Source organism: Dromaius novaehollandiae, chromosome 17, assembly GCF_036370855.1.
Source record: "Dromaius novaehollandiae isolate bDroNov1 chromosome 17, bDroNov1.hap1, whole genome shotgun sequence".
Lineage (NCBI taxonomy): Eukaryota > Metazoa > Chordata > Aves > Casuariiformes > Dromaiidae > Dromaius > Dromaius novaehollandiae.
Genome location: NC_088114.1, coordinates 11288126 through 11311152, shown reverse-complemented (window position 1 = coordinate 11311152; position 23027 = coordinate 11288126). Strand labels below are relative to the sequence as shown.

Genomic DNA, 23027 nt, shown 5'->3' with positions numbered 1-23027 from the left:
AACGATGCTATGTCTGATGAACTAGTTACTTCAAAATGAAAAATGGGAAGTGCTACGCAACTTTACTGCAGAGAGAAAGCGTGTCACTGAAGGAAATACTGCAAAATGAAAATCTCCATACATTGGAAACATTGCCAGTAACACTTCCTGGACTATCTTAACCCTGAGCCAACATCTCCATGTATTACTGAACTACTTAATTCATTGTGGAGTTTCTGGAAGAGTCGCACCCTCATGGCACACTATTTGCTGCCTATTGTGGTTTAGCATGAAGACAAACAATACGAGAAAACCTTACCACCTCCCTCGCACTTTCACTCACCAGACGGAGTTCAGTCTGGACATACCCAGTGACCTGCTTGCCGGCTTATTTTTTAACACCAGTTCTTTCCAAAAGCCTCACTGCTGACAGAGGACACTTTCACTAGCCCCTGCCGGGGAAGGGGAGAAGGGCCCCGGGGAAGAGCCGCGCTCCGCCCGCGGCTCCGGGCCGGGCCGCCTCAGCACCACGGCCAGCGCCCGGGCCGGCCCGGCACGCAGGCAGCGCTCCGCCGCGGTCCGCGTCCGCCAGGGCCGGCCGCAGGGTCGCACCGCCGACCGCGCACGGGGGCGCGAAATAAAACCGACTCGTTCGAGACGTGCAGAGCTTCGAAGCAAAGTGCCAGAGATACCACCGCCACACTTCCGCACCCAAAGTCACGTGCCCCTGGCCCACACTGTCCATACCTACTGACGGCAAGAAACAAAGCAGCAGAAAAGTATTTTAAACTATCACCTCCTCTCTCTCCCTGCTCCAAAACAAAAAAGGTGCATTTTCCACCAGCTCTTAAAGCAGAAGTATTTTGTATTTTTGATATTGTAAGAGATTATGTAATCCCCCAAATTCAGCTACAGTACAGCAGCAGTTGCAGTAGAGGTGCATGTACAACATTCGCTAACGGTCAGCAGTTGGCTAGAAGTTAAAAGATTTAGATGTCTAATTAGAAATGCAACCACTTCCAGCGTTCACGTAAGATGTCATGAGTTATGTCAGCAGCATTATGATTGACATTAGAGATTCTCGCATGAAAGGCTTATTTTAACGATCAAATACAGCCTTTTCTGTGTTACAGCACAAGATCTAGTAGATGGAAATCACATTTTAGAGCCACTAAATTTATTTGGCATTTGCAGAGGGGCAAGAAAGGAAAATAAAACACCGGAAATAGCAACCATCATAGTTTTTGTACTATACGTAGTTCAAATTTACAAAAGATCACAAAATTCAAGGGTCTGAGAATGTGAAAACACTTAAAGCAGCGAGGTGTCATTATAGTCCCTCCACTTTGCAGTCCCAAAGCGCTTCTAAAACATTCACCCTCAAAAACCTTGTCAAGTACTGCATCCTCTTGCAAGTGGTTAAAAAACAGAAAAATTAAAAATTAAATAGCTTGCCACAGGCTACGTACAAAATCAGCCTAAGAGCATAAATCACCTGTCCTAACTCCTGGTTCCATGCTTTCACTACAAGACCATATTTCTTCATTAAAATCTAGGCAATTTCTCAGTTCACCAGCACACTCTACTTGAATGAACATTTGTCTTCCAGAAATATCGATGATTAACCATGTTGTACTCTCTGGACAAGCAAAAGTTCATTAAGAACTGCAAAGTGGCCAAAGGGAAGAAGAAACAAAGAACTACTTCAGGGTATATGTAAGAAAAAAAATGAAATACAGATTCAGACTTTTTATCAGCATAACACATAACCCGATATTAAATTTACTGTCAAGTGGAGGCCAAGAAACCCAATTCCAATCTGTTGGGACAAATTATCAGATAATATAATCTGTCCACATGAGACACTCACCTGAAAGAAGTCTTGCCAAAGCTACTCGTGGACCTGTAATTTGAAATTTAAAAGAAAACTTACAAAACAGTTGGAAACTTAATCAAACACCAGAAGTAAAAGGCAAGATTATAAATAAATTTAAACAGTGTCATATAAACAGGAAGTTTCCATCTCCTTTAGCTGCCAAATATTATTTTCCCAAGTTAATCAGTGACATAAAATAGACCAGATTTTTGACTAATATAAAAATCTAGGTTTTATACAGGGGGAAAAAAAAATCTAGGCTTTCCTCAAGGTTGTTTACAGTTTTACAGAATGCTTTTGTTCTTATAAAGATCTTCACAATTACACACTGAATGCCAGGTGTTTAACAGCACTCACCACATATTTCAACATAAGGCTCAACTTTGGCAGAGGGAGGTGCACACATTAATCTCCAGATTTTCTGCTAAGTGCTCAAAACAGGCATTTACAACAAGTATTAGCCACAGCTCATGAATTCCAGGACTTCATCACAAGAGTGAGAGAGAGAGAGAGAGAGAGAGAGACTGTGTGTGTGTGCGTGTGTGCGTGTAAATACACATACCACCATTTAATTTCCAGTATAGCTTCACAGGTTTCATAAAACAAACATCTTTTCTCCGTTATAAACGGATTCAGGAAGCCCTTTGGGGTTTAATCATCTCATTTAATCTTTCTGTCTAATTGAGAATGTTTTCCTTCTAGAAGAAAGCCTGAACACTGAAAAGTCACAGTGCAGCTTTCCTGCAGCAGATAAACTCTTGAAGTTGATCAGTATATGCTGCTCTGGGTGTTACAGAAACTGCTACCTGTATTTTTGGGTTCAGTTCAAGTCTTTTAGAGACTCTGCATTTAGACTCCCTGTTTTCTTTTAAACTGGGAACAATCTTTTATTCATTGTTCCCCTTTTTTTCCACGCAGAAGGGCACAGGGATAACTATGACTTAGTTACCAATTTTTTTTTTTATTGGAAAGAAAGGGAAAAGTCCTACATCCAGTATCTGAAACTACTTTTCACCAAACACAGTAAATCTCATTCTAGGGCTTCCACTGTCAGATCAAGACTGTCATAGCCACATGAGACAAAGTGTTGATTTAATATAAGTTCATCTTGCTAGTTCAGAATTTTCTGAATGAATTTGATGAGTTAGCTTTGAAACAGCAAGCTTCAGATCAAATCAGATATTGTCTGTCCACATTAATTCTAAGCCAGATCAGCTACAGTTTGTCCTCCTGCAACCAGCAAGATTACATGCTCCAACTAATTTAGCAGAAACACAATTGTGTGGATCTAGTATCAATGAATGTGGAATCAGGACCTCATAACAGTTGTTTGCCGACGAAGCTAGGGGAATAGCTACCACCTGACAAGCTTTATCTATTTTTAAAAAGTTAGCTCTAATAGCAGACATTTTCTGATACGCTGGGATTACACACATTTTCTCAGTGGCAGAGTAGCCAGTTTCAGCCCTGTGAACAGGACTGAGACCTTTATCTGAATGCCAGAAGCAGCACCTTAATTACCGACCAGAATCACAGTCCTTACCCACATAGAGCTGTACCAGCTCACAACAACACAGAGCTAAGAGAAGCAGCTGGGGGCAGAAATAGTTCAAAGTGGGATTGCCAAAAAAATACCAAGCTCTAGAAATTTCTACCAAGCTACAGAAGCCAAATGTCCATGGATCTTTCTAGTCCCTCAATTCAAGACTGAGATAAAAGAAATGCACCCCAAATTTCAAATAGAAATGCCAGAGGCCTTGTCTGAAGCCTTGTCTCAGGTGTGTGTAATAAACATCTCCTGTAAAACATTAGGGGAACACAAAGTTTTTGAAATCTAAAATTTAACCTTACATTTCCAAGAGACTGAAGTTTAGCATCTACAGCACCCAGTTAAAAAAAGAAAGAAAAAAGAAAAAAAAAAATCTTTAATGCCAAATCTCTTCTAAAGCAAAAACATCTCTGAAAGACAGATGATGTCCATTACTTCCAAACCATGAGCTCCTACTTCCGATACATGTACCACTACCAGTAGACAAATTCAATGCTCTATCAAACCACAGTTTCAGAAGTGGGTAAATGCATGAACCAATATAGCTGGAGAGCTAGAGCTCTAAACTAAAGCAGTATTTGCTTTAAAAGACATACAGGCCTCAATTCAGGAGAATACTTTGACAGAAAGGTTAAATCAAGCGACTACTATCACTGATTAGGAAGGTTTGGGTTGTTCTAACTGTAATTAGATAATTTCTCTTTATTAAGAGAATCACCAGTTGGTAAAGTCTGATACATTAAGATATTCTTTTGGTAGCTAAGACTATAGATGCAACTAAAGTTTTAGGTTTATATGGCTGAACGCAGATTTGAATCTATTTCACATTTTTTAATGCTGAGAAATGCTGCTTGCTCTTTTTATTTACTATATTACTTGTTTATTCTTGTCTGCTGAGCTTCATTTTTATGGAAATTGAAATTTGAGTAAATGCACAAAACCGGCATTTAATGTTATTTCAATTATAAAGCTTAAATTGAAATGCATGTATTGAAAGAGAAACAAGTATAAAACCATATGCTTCCAACTTTTAATGAACAATGGTAGTTTTATGTGTACCTCATACTTCACTTATTTTGGACACATTTCTCAAGACTGGATCTGGTAGATCCTCTCTCATAATCTTTACTTATAGATTGAAGGAAAACAAAAGACAAAAATGCTTCCTGCTTCTCAACTGAGGAGTTACTCATTGCACCAAACTACATGAATTGGTAAGAGAATATTCTGTTCTCATCTGAAGAGCCAATTATTGATATCGAAAGCTGATGAAGCATTAACACAAACTAACCACAAGAGCTTAGGCCAGTAACTCTTCTTATTCAGATTTTCTTTAACTTGTCCAACAGGTCTTTCTTATATTTTATAATGGTAAACTTACATATGTAAAGTAACACGTTGATGCAGGTCTTCAGTAAGGTATCATTTCACATTTTAATATATTTAAGAATAAATCTATTAAAATTGAAAATTTTTTCTTAAATCACTACTTGTATATGCTCTGACCCAGGTGAAACTTTATGAGCATGAATAGATCCTAGCATCTTCAGTAAGAAGCCTAACTCCCTTAGTACTTATCCCCTGAAGATTTCAGTCAACAACAGCGCTTAGTAAATAAATGGCTGCTAACAAACATCACAGACATTAGAAAACCTGGCCATCATCATTACAAAAACATACACCTCTTAATCTAATATTTATACTTAAGAAGCATAACATAAGCAATATTCCTCTAGACTGGTATTCACTGAAGCAACAGAAGCTTTAAAAATATTCTTAACAGTTCCAACATAGCAATACCACAATGGTTCTATTTATTTAAATGCTCATCAGCAACCTGGCAAAACTGTCCTTACACTAGTCCACTGCACTTAAAGACCACTTTTCTTAACTCTGAATTCTCAAGTCCACAGCTGAAGTTCCCCAGAGCAGGTCCCGCATCTTGTACAGGACCAACTGCTGACCAGCCCAGACACAAACAGCATATCGACTCAGCTGCTCGTGGTGGTCAGAAGTCACTTGCTGAAATAGAGAGTGCTTTTAATGACAGAGTAGCAAGACTACATACTGCACTGGAGGATTTTCTGACACGGTCTCTGAAAAGGTTTGCTTATGTTCTACTTATTGCTGAGATACAGAGCACCAGCGATCCCCAAAACTGCTCTCCAAAAAGTGAAGCCACACTTCAATGATACTTCTTCTCAGCTGTAAGTCTACACATTTTCACTATCCACTCATCTCACAAGTTTCTTTATTTTACTAGATGAATCCTATTTCCCTTACATTTCTTTAAATTTATCCTTACCACTCGCTTCCACCACTGCATTCAGTGCAAAAATGGGAGTAAATTACTTTCTAACAAGGCCACAGTCAGAGAAAAGCAGACTATGATAATGCCACCTTATTTTCAGAGAACAGTTGCTGAAAATTCGCAAGTCATCATCAGATAGTTATCCATTCCATAGATGAAGCCATATTACTGCAAGTTTCTCAATACCATTGCTTCTATTTACCATCCTTCAAATTAAAAGCCTATAGAAGAACAGAGTACTCCATTTTCATGCTCAGTTCTACAGAAAGATACAATGCTTGGCAGTTCATCCGTGCTATTGAAAATGCGCTTAAACACAATCCTTAGGCCATGACTAACAAAAGCAAGTTACATGGCCTAAGTGTGTTCAGGAGACTCTGAAAGCACAATTGTACATAGCACAGAGCCCAGTAAACCAAAAGTCTTACTTGGACACAACCACTACCATATCCTCAAAATCAATTTCAGCTCCTCAAAATTAGATTCTGAAGTTACAATACCATTTTCTAGGAACAAATAAGTTCCAAAAATAAATAACACATCTTATAGGCATCTGAATTTTCTGCATGACTTCAGCATGCAGTTTCATGAAACAATTAAAATTATGACAGCACTCCAGCATAAGAATATAATTCCTTAATAAATAACTCTAAAGAACATTCTGTATTGCTCATCAGTAATGTTCTGTCATTGGAAGTTATGCTAGATGACCTCAAAACCCATCAAAAGATTTTACATCATGTGAAGGAACATTAGCAGGCTACTTCCTTCCATCCCCTTTCACAGATATTATATACACACACTGCATGAGCTTGGAACTGACCCAGTTTCTCCTTGCTCACAAGTGTCATTCACTCCAATTCATTATCTGCTTTTTGTCTGGAGGATAAATTCAATTCCAGTAGGGAGAGAGAAGGAAAAAAAAAAGAAATAGAAAAAAAAAGACATCCCCCCTCCCCACATACACACTAAAGCAGTGCAACAGACCAGGCATGCAGCCAAAGCAACAACATCAGCGCTTCTTGAATGGAACCCTGGCTACGATTTCCTAGGACTCAGAAAATACAGACTTTGTGTTTTATGAATGTGGACACTTATTCCTCAAACTGAAACAGGAAAAATGTATTTCCCAATTCCCCAGTACTGCTAAAACCAAACAGCAAAACAAAACTTGCTACTTAAATCAAGCAGAAAAAATATTATGAATTATGCAATTTAATACTACAGCCCAAAGAATGTTTTATTTGCATGTTAGTGAGGAAACCAACTAAGCAACAGGCTTGCTTCTTTTTTTCTAAGAAACAGTTACATCACGATAAGTAAACACGCAAAACAGAAAAGCAAAATACAGCACTGGCACAAAAGAATACTCAGTACAAGCAGTATATCAGAGTTCTGATCCAAAACAACAGGTACACTAGACCCCCTTTAAGATGGCTCAGAATTAAAGTCTACATTTCTATTCTAACAACCTTGGTCATGACTTCAGACGTTTTTGTAAAGCCTTACATGGGACTCTGTTTTAGTACAACAGTGACAAGTGATCTAAACCTGTACAACACCAAATTTTTGACCCCTTCCCTAAAGAATGTCTGATCAGCAACTGTATCAGTAAAACTGCTGATTCTCCCTCACAATTTAACTCACTAACCAGTTTCAAGCTAGCCTAAGAAAGAAGTCAAGACCAGAAAGATACATTCGTACGAGTTCTGGAAAGCCTGGAGACAGCATAAGGGAAGGAAACGATGACTGCCTCGAACTTCAGAAGGCAGGAAAACCCCACTTGTTTTGCACCGTTTAGCACTAGCGAGGCAGACAGCACATCTGCCCATCACGCTATCACAGAACCATGTCATTTCTCAGCTGGCAGGGAAAGGAAGTGGTGAGCTGGGGGACCGCAGACTCTTACAAGATACAGCAATACTCCCAGCTTCTTCATGTCAGAGGACATATTGTGTACAGGCTGACAGAGGACATGAGGAAGGTACAGCGCTGCTACATCAGCAGTGTCAGGCAAGGTTACTACAGCATAGGTAGCGGAGGGGACATAGGACACGAGCCCCCTGGAATCCAGGCTTCATTAAACCCTGCTGCTCAGGAAACAACTTGGTTTTTCACCACACAAGCAGGTTTCTCTGAAAGGATCTGAAAGCATTTACTGAAAAGAGAGGTGATAGATAATGCTTCAAATTCTTAAAATGAAGCTGCAATTAATAGTACACATTAAGACAACAGTACTGTTCTTCACAGAGAATTTAAACACACTTGCACGATGTATTAATTCTCCCAACAAATGCAATAACAGAAAAAAAGTCCATGAAGGAAGACATCAATACTGAAATATTCAGCAAGTTACCAATTCTGTCCAGGAAAAAGCACCATCAAGAACAGTACTTTCTCCTTTAAAATTCAAATATCCATGTCAGGACAGACAGATTATCCTACATACAGAGTATATCTTGAACTGACAGGACTATTTCAGTACCCCCACCTAGCTACTTCCTGGTTCCATCCCCAATCCCCACCCTAAAGCTTCACCTTTTTCCAAAAACAGCTTTTATGGCAAATCATACTACTTTGCATCTAAATACTCTGAAAGCTTGTATTAACACACACAAACTCTTGCTCATTTTCAATTTCGCATAAAAGCCAAGGTCACTCTGAACAAACATGCTGAACATGGAAAAAAGCATCAGGTTCTCAGCTCTGTCTCTGGAAGTTTGGCAATGTTATCTGCACCTCTTTCTTCTCAGAAGACATCCAGGATTAGCCCTTCACCGACATGATCTCCAGCAAATTCCAGAGTCACCTCTGGGATGTTCAGAACTACACAGTGGTACCAGCAACCCTAGAAGGACCAGTCTGGTAATCAGAAGCATTTAAATACCAGGACCATTATTTCTTTTCAATCTTTGACAGTTTTTCCCACAAACTGCTGGTCAGAATGCCTTTAAAAAGAGATTTAGAGAAAGCAGCAAAACAAGTCATCCAGAAAATATATCTGTATCTTAAGTCCTTACCTTATAGCTGCTACCCAAAACTGAACTAAACACGCTCAGTTCCTCTCCCCCTCCAACCAACTGTATTCTCAGGATCAGGAAAGTACACCCCCTTATCAAGCCAGCTATAGCTATTTCAAAACAAAAGCTAAGACACAGTATTTCTTCCTACAAGAAAGACGGCTTTCACTTAAAGATCACCAGGGAAAGAAACTGTATTCCATATGCTAAATAAAGGTAGGAATAGACAGACAGATAAAAAGCAACCAATAATCTATAAAGATGAGTTTTCCATAAAGCAACGGGAAATTTAAATCCAAAGTATTACATGAACTGTTGAATCCTGAAATAAAGAAAATACAGAAAGAATATTCAGATGAAACATGATAATAGCAATTCAGGAACTATCCTAGCAATCGAGGCTAATTTGTAGAGACCATTAAATCGAGAGTACGAATTGCCAGGTTTCAGAATTATTAGTAAGCAATCCAATTTACTTCCAACAAGACAACATAGGCTCCTATTTTGCACAGAAACAAAAAAACTAAAATCATATTAACCCTTTTTGTACAGGATTCAGCAGTATTTATGCATACCATCAAATTTCACCATGTGAGCAATCCAAATTCAATGAAAATCTGTACTTCAAGGTCAAGCATGCATTTACAACACCTTGCTGAATTAAATCATGAGGAATTGCAAGTTTTTAATGCCAAGCAAACAGGTGACAAAATCCTAGATGTTAAATTTTTTTTTCTCCAAAAACTAACACTATTTCTTAATTTTAAAACCAAAAGAACATTAAGGAAGCTCTTTACATGAGCACGATCTCAAACAAAAATCTAACCGTTAACAAGATAGGAAAATGCATATGCACATGAGCACTATTTGAATGCAGGTCACACTAAAAAAAGCTTTTGCTACAGCTTCATTTTTTCTTAACATCTCATACAAGACTTGATGAGCAAGCACCTAGAACACTTAAAAGCAAAAATTTGATATACAGAAACATTCTGACCTTGAATACTGAAAACACGTTCTGTCCTTTGCAAAGTAGCTGGCGTAGTGGCTGTCATGTACTGGAGCAAATGGCTCGTGCTTTGAATAGCATTCCATTGCTTCAATGAAGCCTAACACGATAGGAATGTGGTCAATATTAGTTACTATTACATTTGTCCACGTTGTACGATACACTGCTTTCCTATTCTACAGTAAAGCAAATACCTGTACAGAACTTTCATACATCAAAACTATAAGTTTAACAGTTCTGTCAGAAGTCAGCAAAAAAGAAGTTGAACACATTTATAAAATGCTGATTAAACCTTCAAGAATAGTTTCATCAGTCCCTGCACCTTCTAATAGCTAAAGTACTGCCAGCGTCCTTCAACTCATTAACCAGCCTCTATCATGCAAGTGTCAGGTACTCTACCGCGAAATCTCATCTTTGCCATTTTTTAGCTGTCAAATCAATAGAAAAATACTAATTACATTCAACTCTGTATGCATACAAAGTCACTGATGAGTACTCATACAGTAGAGCATCTTTGGACAATTTCTCTCCAACTTTGCTACCAGACTTAAGGGCAATGCTTCTAATTAAGACCTTACACTTGGGTCTTGCCAGCACAAGATCCCTAATTTTTTCTTACGTATGCTTTCATCAGGATTTTTCTAAGATCTCAATGATACCAAAGTACATTTGTGTTATTGTATTTTAGTCAGTAAACAGCAATTTAAGGGTAACCCAAATAATTTCAAATTCATCGCAGATAAATGCAGTTTTGACCTTCCCTAGATCCAAAAAAAGTTGTAACATATCTTAGAAGTTTAGCATACATGAGGCAAAATGCCGCTGATGCACAAATTCAAACTAAGCAGATGCCAGAAATAGTATGATTTGGTTTTGTTTTTTTTTTTTTTTAATAATGCATGTTGCTTTTAACTCAAAAAACAACTTTTTTTTTTTATCTGCTAAAGAAATATCAGCACAGGCAAAGTAAATCCATAAATACAAATACTGAAGGACAACACGAACTCAGTTTTACTTAAATATTTCAGACACTCAAAGGCAATATTTGACACTATCCTCATGTAACTCCATCTCTTCTCCCAAAGAGATGTGAGGGCAGAGCACAGAGCTGAGCTGGGGGGCTGGGAGAAGGCACACTCCAGGCTAAAGTGTCCAGTAAGCTGACCTCCCCGAGTCTGTGCCTTCCTTGCATACAGATCTAAGGGCCTTTATTCATGCACTTCAAATGTCAACTTCTGTGGTATTGCTGCTCTGTAATGCAGATTTGTGTGTCAAAATGCAGGCCAGCTGAGGCTCCAGCATTTCAAAGTTACACCTTGAGCTCCCTCAAGAAAACAAAGTGACAGCCAGCACAGAACAGCCTTCTACATTCTAAGAGAAATGCCACTTAATACAGATTTTTTGCTGGCTTTCGTTCTCAAAATGATCTTGTTGTGTCTCATGGTGGGAAAGCTACAAAGGAACACATAAGATATATATGTATACACAGAAGAGAAAACAACACAAGAAAAAAGTTACACAAATGAAATTATTGAAAAGAGAAATCAGTAACAGAAGAGCAGGAAATGTAGTAAGTGTAGTAAAACAATCGGATAATTTCATTCACCAAAAGCTACTTCAGATATTTCCATCCATAAAGCTTGCTGATGATCATCAAGCGCTAGTCAATAAATGCAGGAGAAACTAAATATAATGGTTAGTCAACCATTGGTTAGTTAATTTTAATTAACTAGGAAATTGAAAATTGTTTTGTTTAGCTACAATTAATGAAACAAGGACCATTTTTCATTAAATTTTTAAAAAGTTATGTTTCTAAATAACCTAAATGGTAGGTATCGAACTCTGTTTGACAACAGCCAGATCACTGCTTAGGAGTTCCATTTAACTAATACCATTAAAATGCCATTCGTCCAACACACAATTAGCAGGCTGACCCTTTAATACAAGGACAAAATGAAAAGTTTCACAGGAAACCACAACATGCCAGAGGATTTGACAGTTCGGGCAGATTATAGGTTAATCTTGAACTCATGTTTTTAAAGCAACTCTTTACTCTTTCCGACAACTGTGGAAGCTACAGTTCTTCTACAGCTTATCAGTGACTTAGCCAAGCGACCTGTGATTTTTCTTCTACTCTCAGTAAGGCCTCTACAAAATCACGACTAGAATTACAAAGCAAAGGATTGAGTTTGCCATGTAAACACCTTTAATGGTGCATAAACCCTTTCCAGGGTGGTAAACAGCCTAGTGGAAGGACAGGAAGGAACTGGTACTGCCAGGTACCTACCCACACTTAGCACCGATTAAAAACCGGTGGGCCCTGGCATCAGAATGGTCTTGGGAAACTGGCAAACTGTTCTTTAAGAAGGAAAGCCGTAACATGAAAGGGACACATGCAAGATACTGTATTTAGACAGCAATCATCAGCTGCAACTGCAGAACAAGCAACAGGTTAGCAAATGGCTTCAAAAGAATCTGAATTTGGAGTCTTTATCACTGGGAATCATTAAAAATAAGCTAGACAAATATCCTTCAGGAATTGTCTGCCTCTAGATTTTATTTTGGGAAAGGAAGATGGATTACCTTACCTCTTAGTATCCCTTCTAGGTATAATTTTCTACCAGCCTAAGTAAAAGAAAAGATTAACTAGTCTCCTTCCATCACAAGTTAGCCTTTTAGATTAGGGTAGACAAAGACCGACTGAGCCATTCCGATCAAATCTGTCATTAGCTACAATCTTTTTCTTCTCAAAGACATCCTTGTTTGGGCTATCAATGCAAGAACTTATGCACATATTTACTTCATTTTATAATACTAAAAAAAATCAAAGCTGAATACACAAATTAACACCATCTCTCCCTCATAGTACAGTATCTGCAGAAGTGCGATGCCACTGCACTATTTCCACATTCTGTTTCAGCAGCATTTCAAATAACAGAAATTAGATCCTGCACATGCACAATTTACTATTGTGCAATTCACGTGAACAAAACAGGAAGTTCTACTAATCATGAAAGAAGTTATTTATATGCATCCCATAGAATTAAACAAGACTTTATAGAAGTTGCAAGAAATTACCACATTAAAAAACTCGAAGGTTTAGGCATTACTCAAAGAGATTCTAGACGTAGTTACTACTCTTGAATAACAACAATTCAACATCAAATAACAACAATTTGAGATCAAAAACAGCCCTAACAGAGTTAACTCCAGGGGACGGAATAACTCATTCAAGTGTTGGTTGTGTTTTTAGCACTCACTGGGGAGTTTTACATCTTTGATATTTAGTATCTAAAATTCTTAGGTCTTGAAATTAGATCTGCCTTTGCCCCTAACTATTGAGAAACTTCACAGAGGAACTTCAACGACATCCTTCTCATGCCACAGAGAAAGCAATGCTCTTCTCTCTCATTTCTGCCTTCCTGGCCTAATGTTATTCTGCACCTCACTCTACCTTGTTGATTAGAAGTCACACGTTTGTAAAGCCTCAAATTCCCCTTTTATTATTTCTCAGAATCAGAGCAATACATGTAAACTGCCCTCTGTCTCCAAACTTCTTTCTTACCCTTTACTTTCTAGCCACAACTAATAGCAAACCCACTTACAGCTTCTAAGTTTTGCTTTATAATGAGCATCAGGAACTACCAGTGACAAAGTACCAGATCTGCTAGTAAGGTCTGGTACTTTCTGCCTTGCCCCTCTGCTACACTTTTAACAGCTGCAGGGAAGAGTTTTCAACTGGATGAACCTTGCTTTATGTTAACAATAAACAGCAAAGCACAATCTGATAAAATTTATGCCCTAACATTCAAATGAATTAAAAACCTGAAAAAAACACCACAAAAGAGTGCCAATATATAACAGTGAGAGGAAAAACACAACAACAAACAGTACAGGAAGAAATGGGGTGTGGGGGGGGGGGGCAGTAATATTGGAAGACAAGACAGGCGCACATCTAGCACAACTCAAAGAGGAGGTGTGATACAAGAAAGTAGTTCTGCTTTCCAAATTGAGAAGCCCTTCCTTAGAAATTCAGTTAAATATAAAGACAGGGACTATAGTTTGCAGCAACATGGAACTGAGCAAGTATTACTATCCCCAGCTTCCTCTCTAAGGTAAATAGACACAGTGAACCAAAAGCAAAATGAGGGCTTTATGTGCTTACCAATGAACTCTTTAGAACAGAGGAATGCTGTGCCCAGGTCACATTCGATGACTAATGTATTTGGGTCTTCATTTCAATTAAGTACAGTTCGGTTAGTCAAAGAAAGATAAATTCAGTCACATTATAAAAGTGGATCACCTTGAAACAATGTTTACCACGTCTTTTTATTAGTCTTCTACTCTGAGAAGCTGTTTTGTATTTATAACTTATAACTTTTGACTAATTAAGGTTTAAGACCTGTATCTTTTGACAATAAAGAGTTGGTGATTTAAATGCACTTCATGTGCATTTAAATCACCAACCCTTGGTGATTTACCCAAAACACCCCACTTGGTAAGTTCTAGCACAACATTCAGCCACATACGCTAAGCAAGCAATTTTAGCTTAAAGTTGGGGTGGGGGGGTAATTAAATAGCTTGCATTGACAAATCTTTGTAACTATTGCCGATTAGCTCAGTTGTGCAAGATTTTTTAAAACAGAACTTAGGTAATAAAACTACTTTCTCTAGTTAGCTTTGATGTGGAGAAAAAAAGCTGCAAGAATGAGAACTCAATTGGCCTTTAGCTGCCTGGTAAATGCTTTAATAAGAAAGCCCAATGACCTACATTCACAAGCCTCTCTACTAAAACACTATTACAAAACCCAATATAAAGCCTGACCACGTTTAAAAGTTTTCCATTAGCAAGCAGCAATATCTTGTTAAAGAAATATGAAAACATGTCATTGTCTTTAGCAATGATGATACTAATTAATTCTCTAAACAACATTTTAAAAATGTGTGGTCCTGATCATTCCAGACTAAGCTACTAATATTGTATAAAAAGACACCAAAATCTTTGCCTTTCAGTTACGTGATAGGATGTTAACAGAAACAGGACCTCTTACATACTCGCAAACAATGCTGCAAAACTGAACTAATAACAATCTACATCTCTGATGCACTTTAGACAACTGATAGAAATGCATTAGCGTTCTGAAGCTCAGTCTAAATCCAACCTAGCATGAATACAGTTTATTCATGAACCAGCTAACACATCACCAAAATATTTCTTTACATAAAAACAACAGCTCTCAGCCAGCTGGTCAGATAACCTGAAACAAGTTTTTTGAATTGCCCTGGAAAAATATTATTAAGCCTAACCTTAACTGTGATAAAACAAGTATCTGAACACCAGATGCAATCAATTCAAAAGATTAAGGGAAATACCGACCTAGTTTTTCACTGTACACCCATATAGCTGGAGAAGTTTGACACATTCAGCTTTGGCTCACATTAGTAGTTTCCAAACACACAACAAGTAATGCAAGTTAAGGAGAAACATCCTAGTGCAAAAAGTAGAATCCTTTAAACAGTGCATTATAGCTAAATATAATGCAGAAAGCAAAGCAGGGCAGTAGTCAAAATAAGCATTTTATGGTCAAAATATCTAGAAAGGAAAGGGAAAGAGGGAAGCAACGGGACTAAGAGAAAAGGAAAAAAACCACCACACAAAGCAGTAATTCTTAAAGGCACAAAATTACCATTGAAAGTTCACAGACTCAGGAAATCTAACTGCCCATGGTACCTTTAGGAATACAAGTTTCTACAGCTAGTGCTGATGTCACAGCGTGCTGGAAGTACCTGAAGCTGTTAGTGATGGTAGAAGAACAAAACTGACTTGTGTAACCAAGACAGAAAAATCAGAAAAAAAACGATTTTTTTAAAAATTAATTTTTTCCTATTTTTCTAAAAACCTTCACACTCTAGATGCAGAAAAAATAGGTCCACATAAAATCACTGTCTTTCAGCTTGCCTGAAAGTATACTACAGTTGAGGAGGCTTAAAAGAAGGTTTTCTTTATCTGAGGAGCACAGCAAGAACATGTGTAAAAAGCCAGCATCACATTAACATGGAAGTACAAAGAGGTGCCTGATTTGCTGGGACTGAATTGCAAAGGGACCACACATTCATCTCAAAGTATATAAAATCTCACATCACTCTGCTGCACTCATTTGATAGCTCTAAGTACATACTTAAGCTAAGCAAGCTACAAAACTCCTCTCGATGCCAACAGGACAGTTACTACCACAGACAGGCTTAAAGAAGCAGCAGAAAAAACAGTAATAGGAAAATGCATTCTACATCCAAATACTATTCTAACTCTTCTGGGGAAATCCTCACACGCATCCTCCTCCCCCCCCCCCCCCCCCCCAAAAAAAAAAGACAACAGGAAACATTTCATTACCATTATCTTTGACTAAAATGATAATTTTAGTTCTGTACATATTTTGTACTTGCATGAACCAGCTTCTCTCTACTTGCACCTTCTGTCTCAGGATCCACCCATATACTATTTAAATGGCTGATCTATTTGAGCTGGTAACTTCAATATGTTAAATGAAGCAAGGTTAAAGAAAACAACGCTGGCAAAAAGATGTAAGGTCACAGGCTCTCCTCTGAGGAGGAAGAAAAAGGCATCACCATGGACAGCTCAACAAAGATACTTATCTGGAGCACATCAGCATTCAGAATAAACAGGATGGATGAGTGTCTTCAGAAAGAAATTCTGAAATTCCTCAAACGGCATCAAGTTCCAGCTGCACTACTACATCCAATTTTGATTACTTCACATTAAGGTAACAGCAAGATTCAGGGAATAGATACGGTTTTGCCATAGAGGAAGCCCGATGCTACAGGTTACAAAGCCAGCATTGTATAACCCAAAAAGACAAGAGTTAAGGTTTGTCTACAAGAAGGATGCTCCCTCATATAGTTCCCACCATGAAGTACAGCTACAGCACCAGTAATCTCCGAAACCGATGAACTAGAGTGAAAATTTCATTTGCCTTAAAGCAATAAACCTCAGTGAAGGACTTGTCTTTGTTCATCAAGCATCAGCTGCTGACAGATTTAGTATCATGCTAGACAGATGGATAAGTGTTCTGACCCAATACGGAAAACACGGTTTTCTAATTTCTAGTAAGCTAAAATGATCAATTCCATACCAGAGTTCAGAGTCAAATTTAACAACCTGCGAAAGTATGCAGAAAGCTATGAATCTCTGCTGAATATTTTTACCTAGCAATTCAGCTACCTGTAGCATTCAGTGCCAGCTATAAAGGAAATTTCCTGAAATCAGTTTTACATAGCATCTTCTCCAACATGAAAGCCTCTAACTGTAATAATACTAGGTTAGCAGTGTCTTCTTTCTTTGGCTACTTAAGAACATAACATAAGCCCTATGTATACTGTACTGTCAACACGGCCAAAAAAGCAAGATAAAATGAAACCAATAACATGCACAGCAGTTTCAACATCTTAATTATTTCAGTAAGACTACCTACACTGGCCCAACTGTGTTTTAGCTGTACTGGGAACTTGCTTAGACACAGTTCACTAATACTCTTAGTTCTATTAGTTTGGGTCATAAAAGTTATTTCGAAAAAAAAGAACAAGGGCATTTCAAAGTTACAACAAGAACTTCACCATTGTCACTTCCAAATTTACAAAAGAGTCAGTATTGCCCAGGAATAAACTCACTATTAATGCTCTGGGAGGACACTAGGCTCCAAGTAAGATGAACACCCAAAAAGGAGCTCCACTGCATGATGTATTTAGAAAAATAGTAGTCTGCAACCAAACACCAATCATTTCTCAAAAGTTAACCGTTTTAACATTTTAAAGCACTGTGTCTGTCAGCTACCAGCCAAACTGAACTTATGCAGTAAAATATCTAGCCCTACTAATGAACAGCAATGGAAATGCAGCAGCACGATTCAGTTTTCAGGTGCTTCTTCCCTACCTGCTTTTGTATTACGGGCCTTGGGTGCCGGCCCTTCTCTCCTTCCCATCTGAGGAAACACCCCCTCCTTAACAACTGTTGGCTGCTGTGTTAAATAACTTTGAAAGCAAGGTCTTAAAAAAAGAAGTTCTCAAACTTTATAACAAAAATGTTTATCCTAACCCACATTCAACTCATTCATCAAGACGAGGAACAGCCAATGCAGGGACTGAAATTTTGCCTAAAAGATGCAGCTAAGGGACACCTTTTGTAAAAAATAAATAAAGGAGTGACCGAAGACGCTCCTGGCCTTCCAAGCTGCTTACAGAGTTTAACGAAACTTGAATTTGAAGCCAGTTCTGAGCCACCAAGGTAGGAACCGAACTTCACCCAGCTCCCAGGCACCGAGGCAGCCCGCGCGCGGGAGCACGAGGGCGTTTCAGCTCCACGCCCTCCCAAACCCACCCGAGAGCTCCGCTCCCCACAGCGGCTGTTCGCCACGCGCTCCAAGCTGCTCCCACCACCCGTCGCCAGAGCAGCGTCCTCCGCAGCCGGCGCTCCCGCCCGCGGGGCCCCCCGGCACGGCGACACCCGCCAGGCCGCGGCCAGCACGGGGACACCGGCGAAGCGCCTCCACCGGCCGCGGCCCCCGCCGCCACGGCGGACCGCCCGGCCCCAGGCGCCGCCGAGGAGCCCCCGCGCCCGGCCGCGGCCCCCGCGGGGCAGCCGCCCCCCGCCGCGGAGCACCGCCCCCCCCCGCGGAGCGCCGCCCCCCCCGCGGCCCGGCCCCGCCGCCCCTACCTGGCCGCAGCGGCTCGGTGATGCTCAGCACCAGGAGGAAGAGGAGGAGGAAGGTGCCGCTGTCCGCTTTGGGCACCATTTATCCTCCGTTCATCCTCCCCCGGCGCAGCGCCACAAACCCGCGCGGAGGGAAGCGCCGGGCGAGGAGAGGCGGGAGGAAGAGGAGGAGGAGGAGGGGCCGCCGCCGCCGGGCCCGCTGGGGGCCGCCGTCCGCACCGAGCTTTTCCCCCCCGCGTCCGCCGCCGCCCCCGGGCGGGAGCCAGCGGCCCTGGCTGCGGCGGGGAGCGCGGGGGCAGCGCGGAGGTCGGGCGGCGCCACGCTGCGGGCCGCTCGCCTGGCTCCGGCGACGCACAAGATGGCGGCCGCGCCTCCCCGCCGCCTTCCCCCGCCCCGCCCCTCCCCGCGGCGCCGGCGCTCGGCCAATCGGCAGCGCGAGGGGGCGGGGCCGGGCGCCCGCATCTGCATACGCCCCGCCCCGGCAGCGGCGCGCGCGCACCGGGGGGCTCCGGGCTGCCCCCGCCCCCCCGCGGGAGGCCCCGGCCGCGGCCCCGCCGGGCTCCGCCATGGCCGCGGGCTGCCGGGGGCAGCCGCCGCCGACCCCCCGCCCCGGCACCGGCTCTTCGGGGGGGTGAAACAGTGAGGGAGCCCTCCGGAGAGCCGCGAGCGGGGAAGCGACGGCCAGGGCTTGCGGAAGCCCCCCGGGGCGGCCTGCACCGGTCACCTCCGTGCCCACCGGGGCGGCCTCCATCGTCACCTCTGTCCTCACCAGAATGGCCTCAGTCAGGCACCTCTGTCCCCACCGGGGTGGCCTCCAGCGGTCACCTGCACGCCCACCAGGATGGCCTTGGCTGGTCACCTCCCTCCCCGTGGGGACAGCTTCCACTGGGTATCGCCATCCCCAGCCAGGGCAGTCTTTCCCCGATCCCTCCATCCCCACCAGGAGGGCCTCTCCCCATCGCCACCATCGCCACCAGGGCGGCCTTGACCGGTCACCTCCATCCCTGCTGGGATGGCCTTTCCTGGTCACAGCCACCCCCTCCAGGAAGGCCTTAACAAGTCACCTCCATCCCCTCCGGTGAGCTCTTGTCCCGACACCTCTGTCCCCACTGGGACAGCCTTAACCTCTCTTCCCCTGGGACAGTCTTTCATGGTCACCTCCGTCCCTGGCAGGATGGTCTTTCCCCACCACGTCCCCAGCCGGGACGGTGTTCCCGGTCACCTCCGTCCCTGCTGGGATGGCCCTTCCCTGCCGCCAGCTTCCTGGCCCCAGGTCCCCGATGCCTCTGTTCAGGACGGCCGGAGCTGCACACGCCGTGTTCGGACGTGACGCACGCCGGGGCTTCCCAGCAGAAGCTGACCTGTCACTAGCCTCTGAGGTTGACCATCCTTTGACTGTTTTACCTAATCTACTCCAGACTATCTATCACACCCAGGCAGGGGTAAGACACACCATATTTTCACATGCTTTCACTGATTTTCCAGGGATTTGCAGGTATGCAAGACACAAGCGGGTAACTCCGTGACACTACAGTGCGGCGTCCAGCACTGCGACATTGCTGCAGTAAGTGCATTAGTTCCACTGTGCGTATAGCTTTCATAATTACGACAATGACAAAGCTGGCTGGTATTTTTATACCTCCTGGAAACAGTCGCATTCCAGGTTCTCAAGCCCATCCAGAGAGGAAATACGCAGAAAAAAAGCTAATTGTGCAGCTCAGATCATCTTTAATGGCCCTGCAAATGACAGGCACATTTAGGAATTTGACCCTGGGTGTTGCTGCACGTCGAACAGGGTGGTGGTTGTCCCTGAAGAGAGCTGCCGGTGTGAGTAAAGCCTCCGCGAAGGGAGGCTGCCATCCCTCAGCGCAGCAACGTTTCCCGAAGCCGGCGTTGCAGATTGCACCCACTAAAGCTGGGGAGCGAGACATGTCTCCGATGTGATTTAGGTAGCTGTTGTTTCCAGCAAAATAGCAGCAGCGTGACCCTGAAGAGGACCCCATGGCGGCGGCAGGGGCGAGGGCAGCACCCACGCCGAGCGCCACGCTCCCCACAAACCCGCCGTGTTTTCACCCCCGGGAGCGTCTCCCTCTGCCGCGCTCCGTTCTGTCCCCTCTGCTGTGGTCCCTCTGCGTGCCACCCCACTAAGCCGAGTGCCGGCCCCTCCTCTCTGTCCTTGTCCTCTGATGTGCCCCATGCCTTGCCATTGAGCTACATCTTCTAATTGCTACCTTATGCCTTTAAAAGCACTGGGAAAGCTACGCTTTTTATAAGCTTAGGTTGCAGCCATGCACGTGATCTCCGGAGAAAACTCTCCAAGCTTTTTCCTGCCATCTGTGGACACTCGCGTTCATTTCTCCGGTGCAGGGGACAATTCAGAGCACTTGCTCTTCTCGGGACCCTTTGCAATTTTTGCCACCGAGGTAGCTGGAGCCCTGGTTCCAGCCAGTTCGCGTGCCTGTGCTCGTGTTAGAGCCGACAGGCTCCCGGAGAGCACAGCCCACGCCGCCCGGCGAGATTATCCACGGCTCAGGCGCTGCCTGCTCCTGCCCTGGCAGCGGCCCGCCCGCGGGGGCACGCCAGGCTTTGGCAGCAGCCGCAGAGGCATCGGGGAGGCTGCTCCTCTTCTGGGAGGAATCTGTGCCACACCAGCGAGGAGGAATCGGAACAAAATGGTAAACCCTCTCCTCGCACAAGGCTGTTCTCTAGAAGAGGCGTTATCTGAGGCCCAGACCCAAGATGCTGCTTTGTTCCCAAGTGCCAGTTCATAAATCTCTGCAAACTTTCTAGCCTTTCCCACCTTTTCCAACACCAGATTTTCTAGATTGCGCCTCTGTTCTGCTTTGCTGTTCCCACAAAAAAATAACAGAGCCTTTTCCCTTCTTGCAAATGGGTTGGTTGACATCAGCTTCAGGGACGTTCCCCTGACGACGTTTAATTCAGCATTAGCAGTTACCCTCCCTAGGACAGGACTTCAGAGTTTAATTAAACAGGGTAGAAGGGTAAGAAAATAGAGTGGATTGATCCTGAAGCTTTTAGGAGAAAACTACCCCAGAGCCCTGCAGCTCTTCCTTGGAAGGGAGCAAATCTAGGAAGAGATCGAGCCAGTCAGCATCTCGCCCTTAGCAGCACCTGCCCTGTCATCTGCCCGCCAGCTCCGCACAAGCCTGCCTGTCCCAGTGCCATGGCAGCAGCGCACAAAGGCAGAAGCACATTTCTGGAAAATAAGGAGAGCTGTCTGCTCACAGGCTACAGCTGAGGCACTAGAGGAGCTAGAAGGCGATGGCTGGTGCCTTCCACGTGTACATGAGCTGGGAGAAGACCCTTTGGTTTCATTACTTGTTGAAAAGGCCCAAAATTTGATTAGAAAGGATAAAAAGGCAATTTTACCTTGAACACGCACTTCCCAGATTAAGTTGGAATTTCCTCAGATGGTCTAAGAGGACGCCGTGGTATTTGGGGAAATGCCAGAGCATCCAGCCGGACCACAAGCGCCGCGAGGGGCTGAGCACGCTGTTTGCCTCGTGGTTGCCACAGAGAGTAGGCAGGAAATAGGTAGTTTATTCTGCAGGAAATTCCATCTCTTCAATAAAATTCAACTTAGAATTAAGAACAAAGCCAAAACCTGGGAAGCTGCCTGCAAAGGTTTTCTTTTTTAAAATGTCAATAAAATAAAGGAATTTTTGTATATTAATAAAACGAACACAAGTATCTATGTTCTTTGCTCCTTCTGTTTCTGTGTGACACATCAATAATGAAGGAAGGAAGCCAGGGCCACCACCTCTGGGATTATTGCTTAACGAAGTGACACGCTGCAGCAGCAGCTCGATTGCCGTGGACTATAATCTGGCAGGGCACCCACCAAGCCTGAGGCCCGTAGCATGCCCTCAGCCTCCGGCGGCAGCTGGCCGTGCTCCTTCCCAAACTCCGGCAGCTCCGGGCTGCGCCAGCCTCCCCAGCCAGCTGTGCCCAGCCGGGTTTCGCTATATCCATCGTCAGCATCCTCCAAGGAGCATCAGCACCTCCTGCTCACATGGCTGCAGCTCAAGCAGCAGGAAACAACCGCTGCCTTCCTCGGCGTCTTCGCAGCCCTCCTGCCCTGCACAGCTCCCGACCTCAGCCACAGGGACACGTGGCACCCAGCCGACCGGGGCAGGGAGCAGGCTGCTGGCTTGCACATGCGTGTACAAGATGCTCTCGCAGGCTTTCTTGGGCACCTGCTGCTTCTGCTCATGTGGGAGATGTCGCTGTGCTTGGAGAGAAAGGCTACGTCACGAGCAGCCATGTAAGGGAGAGCTCCTTTGCCAAAGTTAAACCTGCCTGCTCGGAGCAGCTGAAGTTCATTGTGGCAGTGGAAACTGCTGACAGAAACAAAGCGCCCGATGAGTTCCTGGACTGATTGCTCCCCAGGGAGCCCGAGACATTGGCAGATGGGAGCCACTGCTCTGTCACCAAGATTTATGAGAAGTTCGATAGCCAGGAAAGTCTGCATCGTTATGGAGAGGTGCATGCTTGGAGCTCAACAAGAGCAACGGGGGTACCTTAAGATTTAGAGCAA

The 23027-nt window shown here is 43.2% G+C and overlaps 1 protein-coding gene across 4 annotated transcripts in view; it reads right to left on the bottom strand.

Moving 5' to 3' along the window:
* DGCR2 (DiGeorge syndrome critical region gene 2) overlaps positions 1–18865 on the bottom strand; it is a 52488-nt gene extending 33623 nt beyond the window's left edge. For 2 of the 4 annotated variants that reach the window (XM_064522166.1, XM_064522167.1), the window contains exons 1-2: positions 18473–18865; positions 1850–1882 (exon numbers count right to left, since the gene is read on the bottom strand). In XM_064522166.1, the coding sequence (XP_064378236.1) occupies positions 1850–1882; positions 18473–18551 (112 nt within the window). In that variant the 5' untranslated portion in view covers positions 18552–18865. The remainder of the gene's footprint in view (positions 1–1849; positions 1883–18472) is intronic. The other 2 variants (XM_064522168.1, XM_064522169.1) reach the window with 1 other exon arrangement.
* Between the last annotated feature and the right edge of the window lie 4162 nt (positions 18866–23027).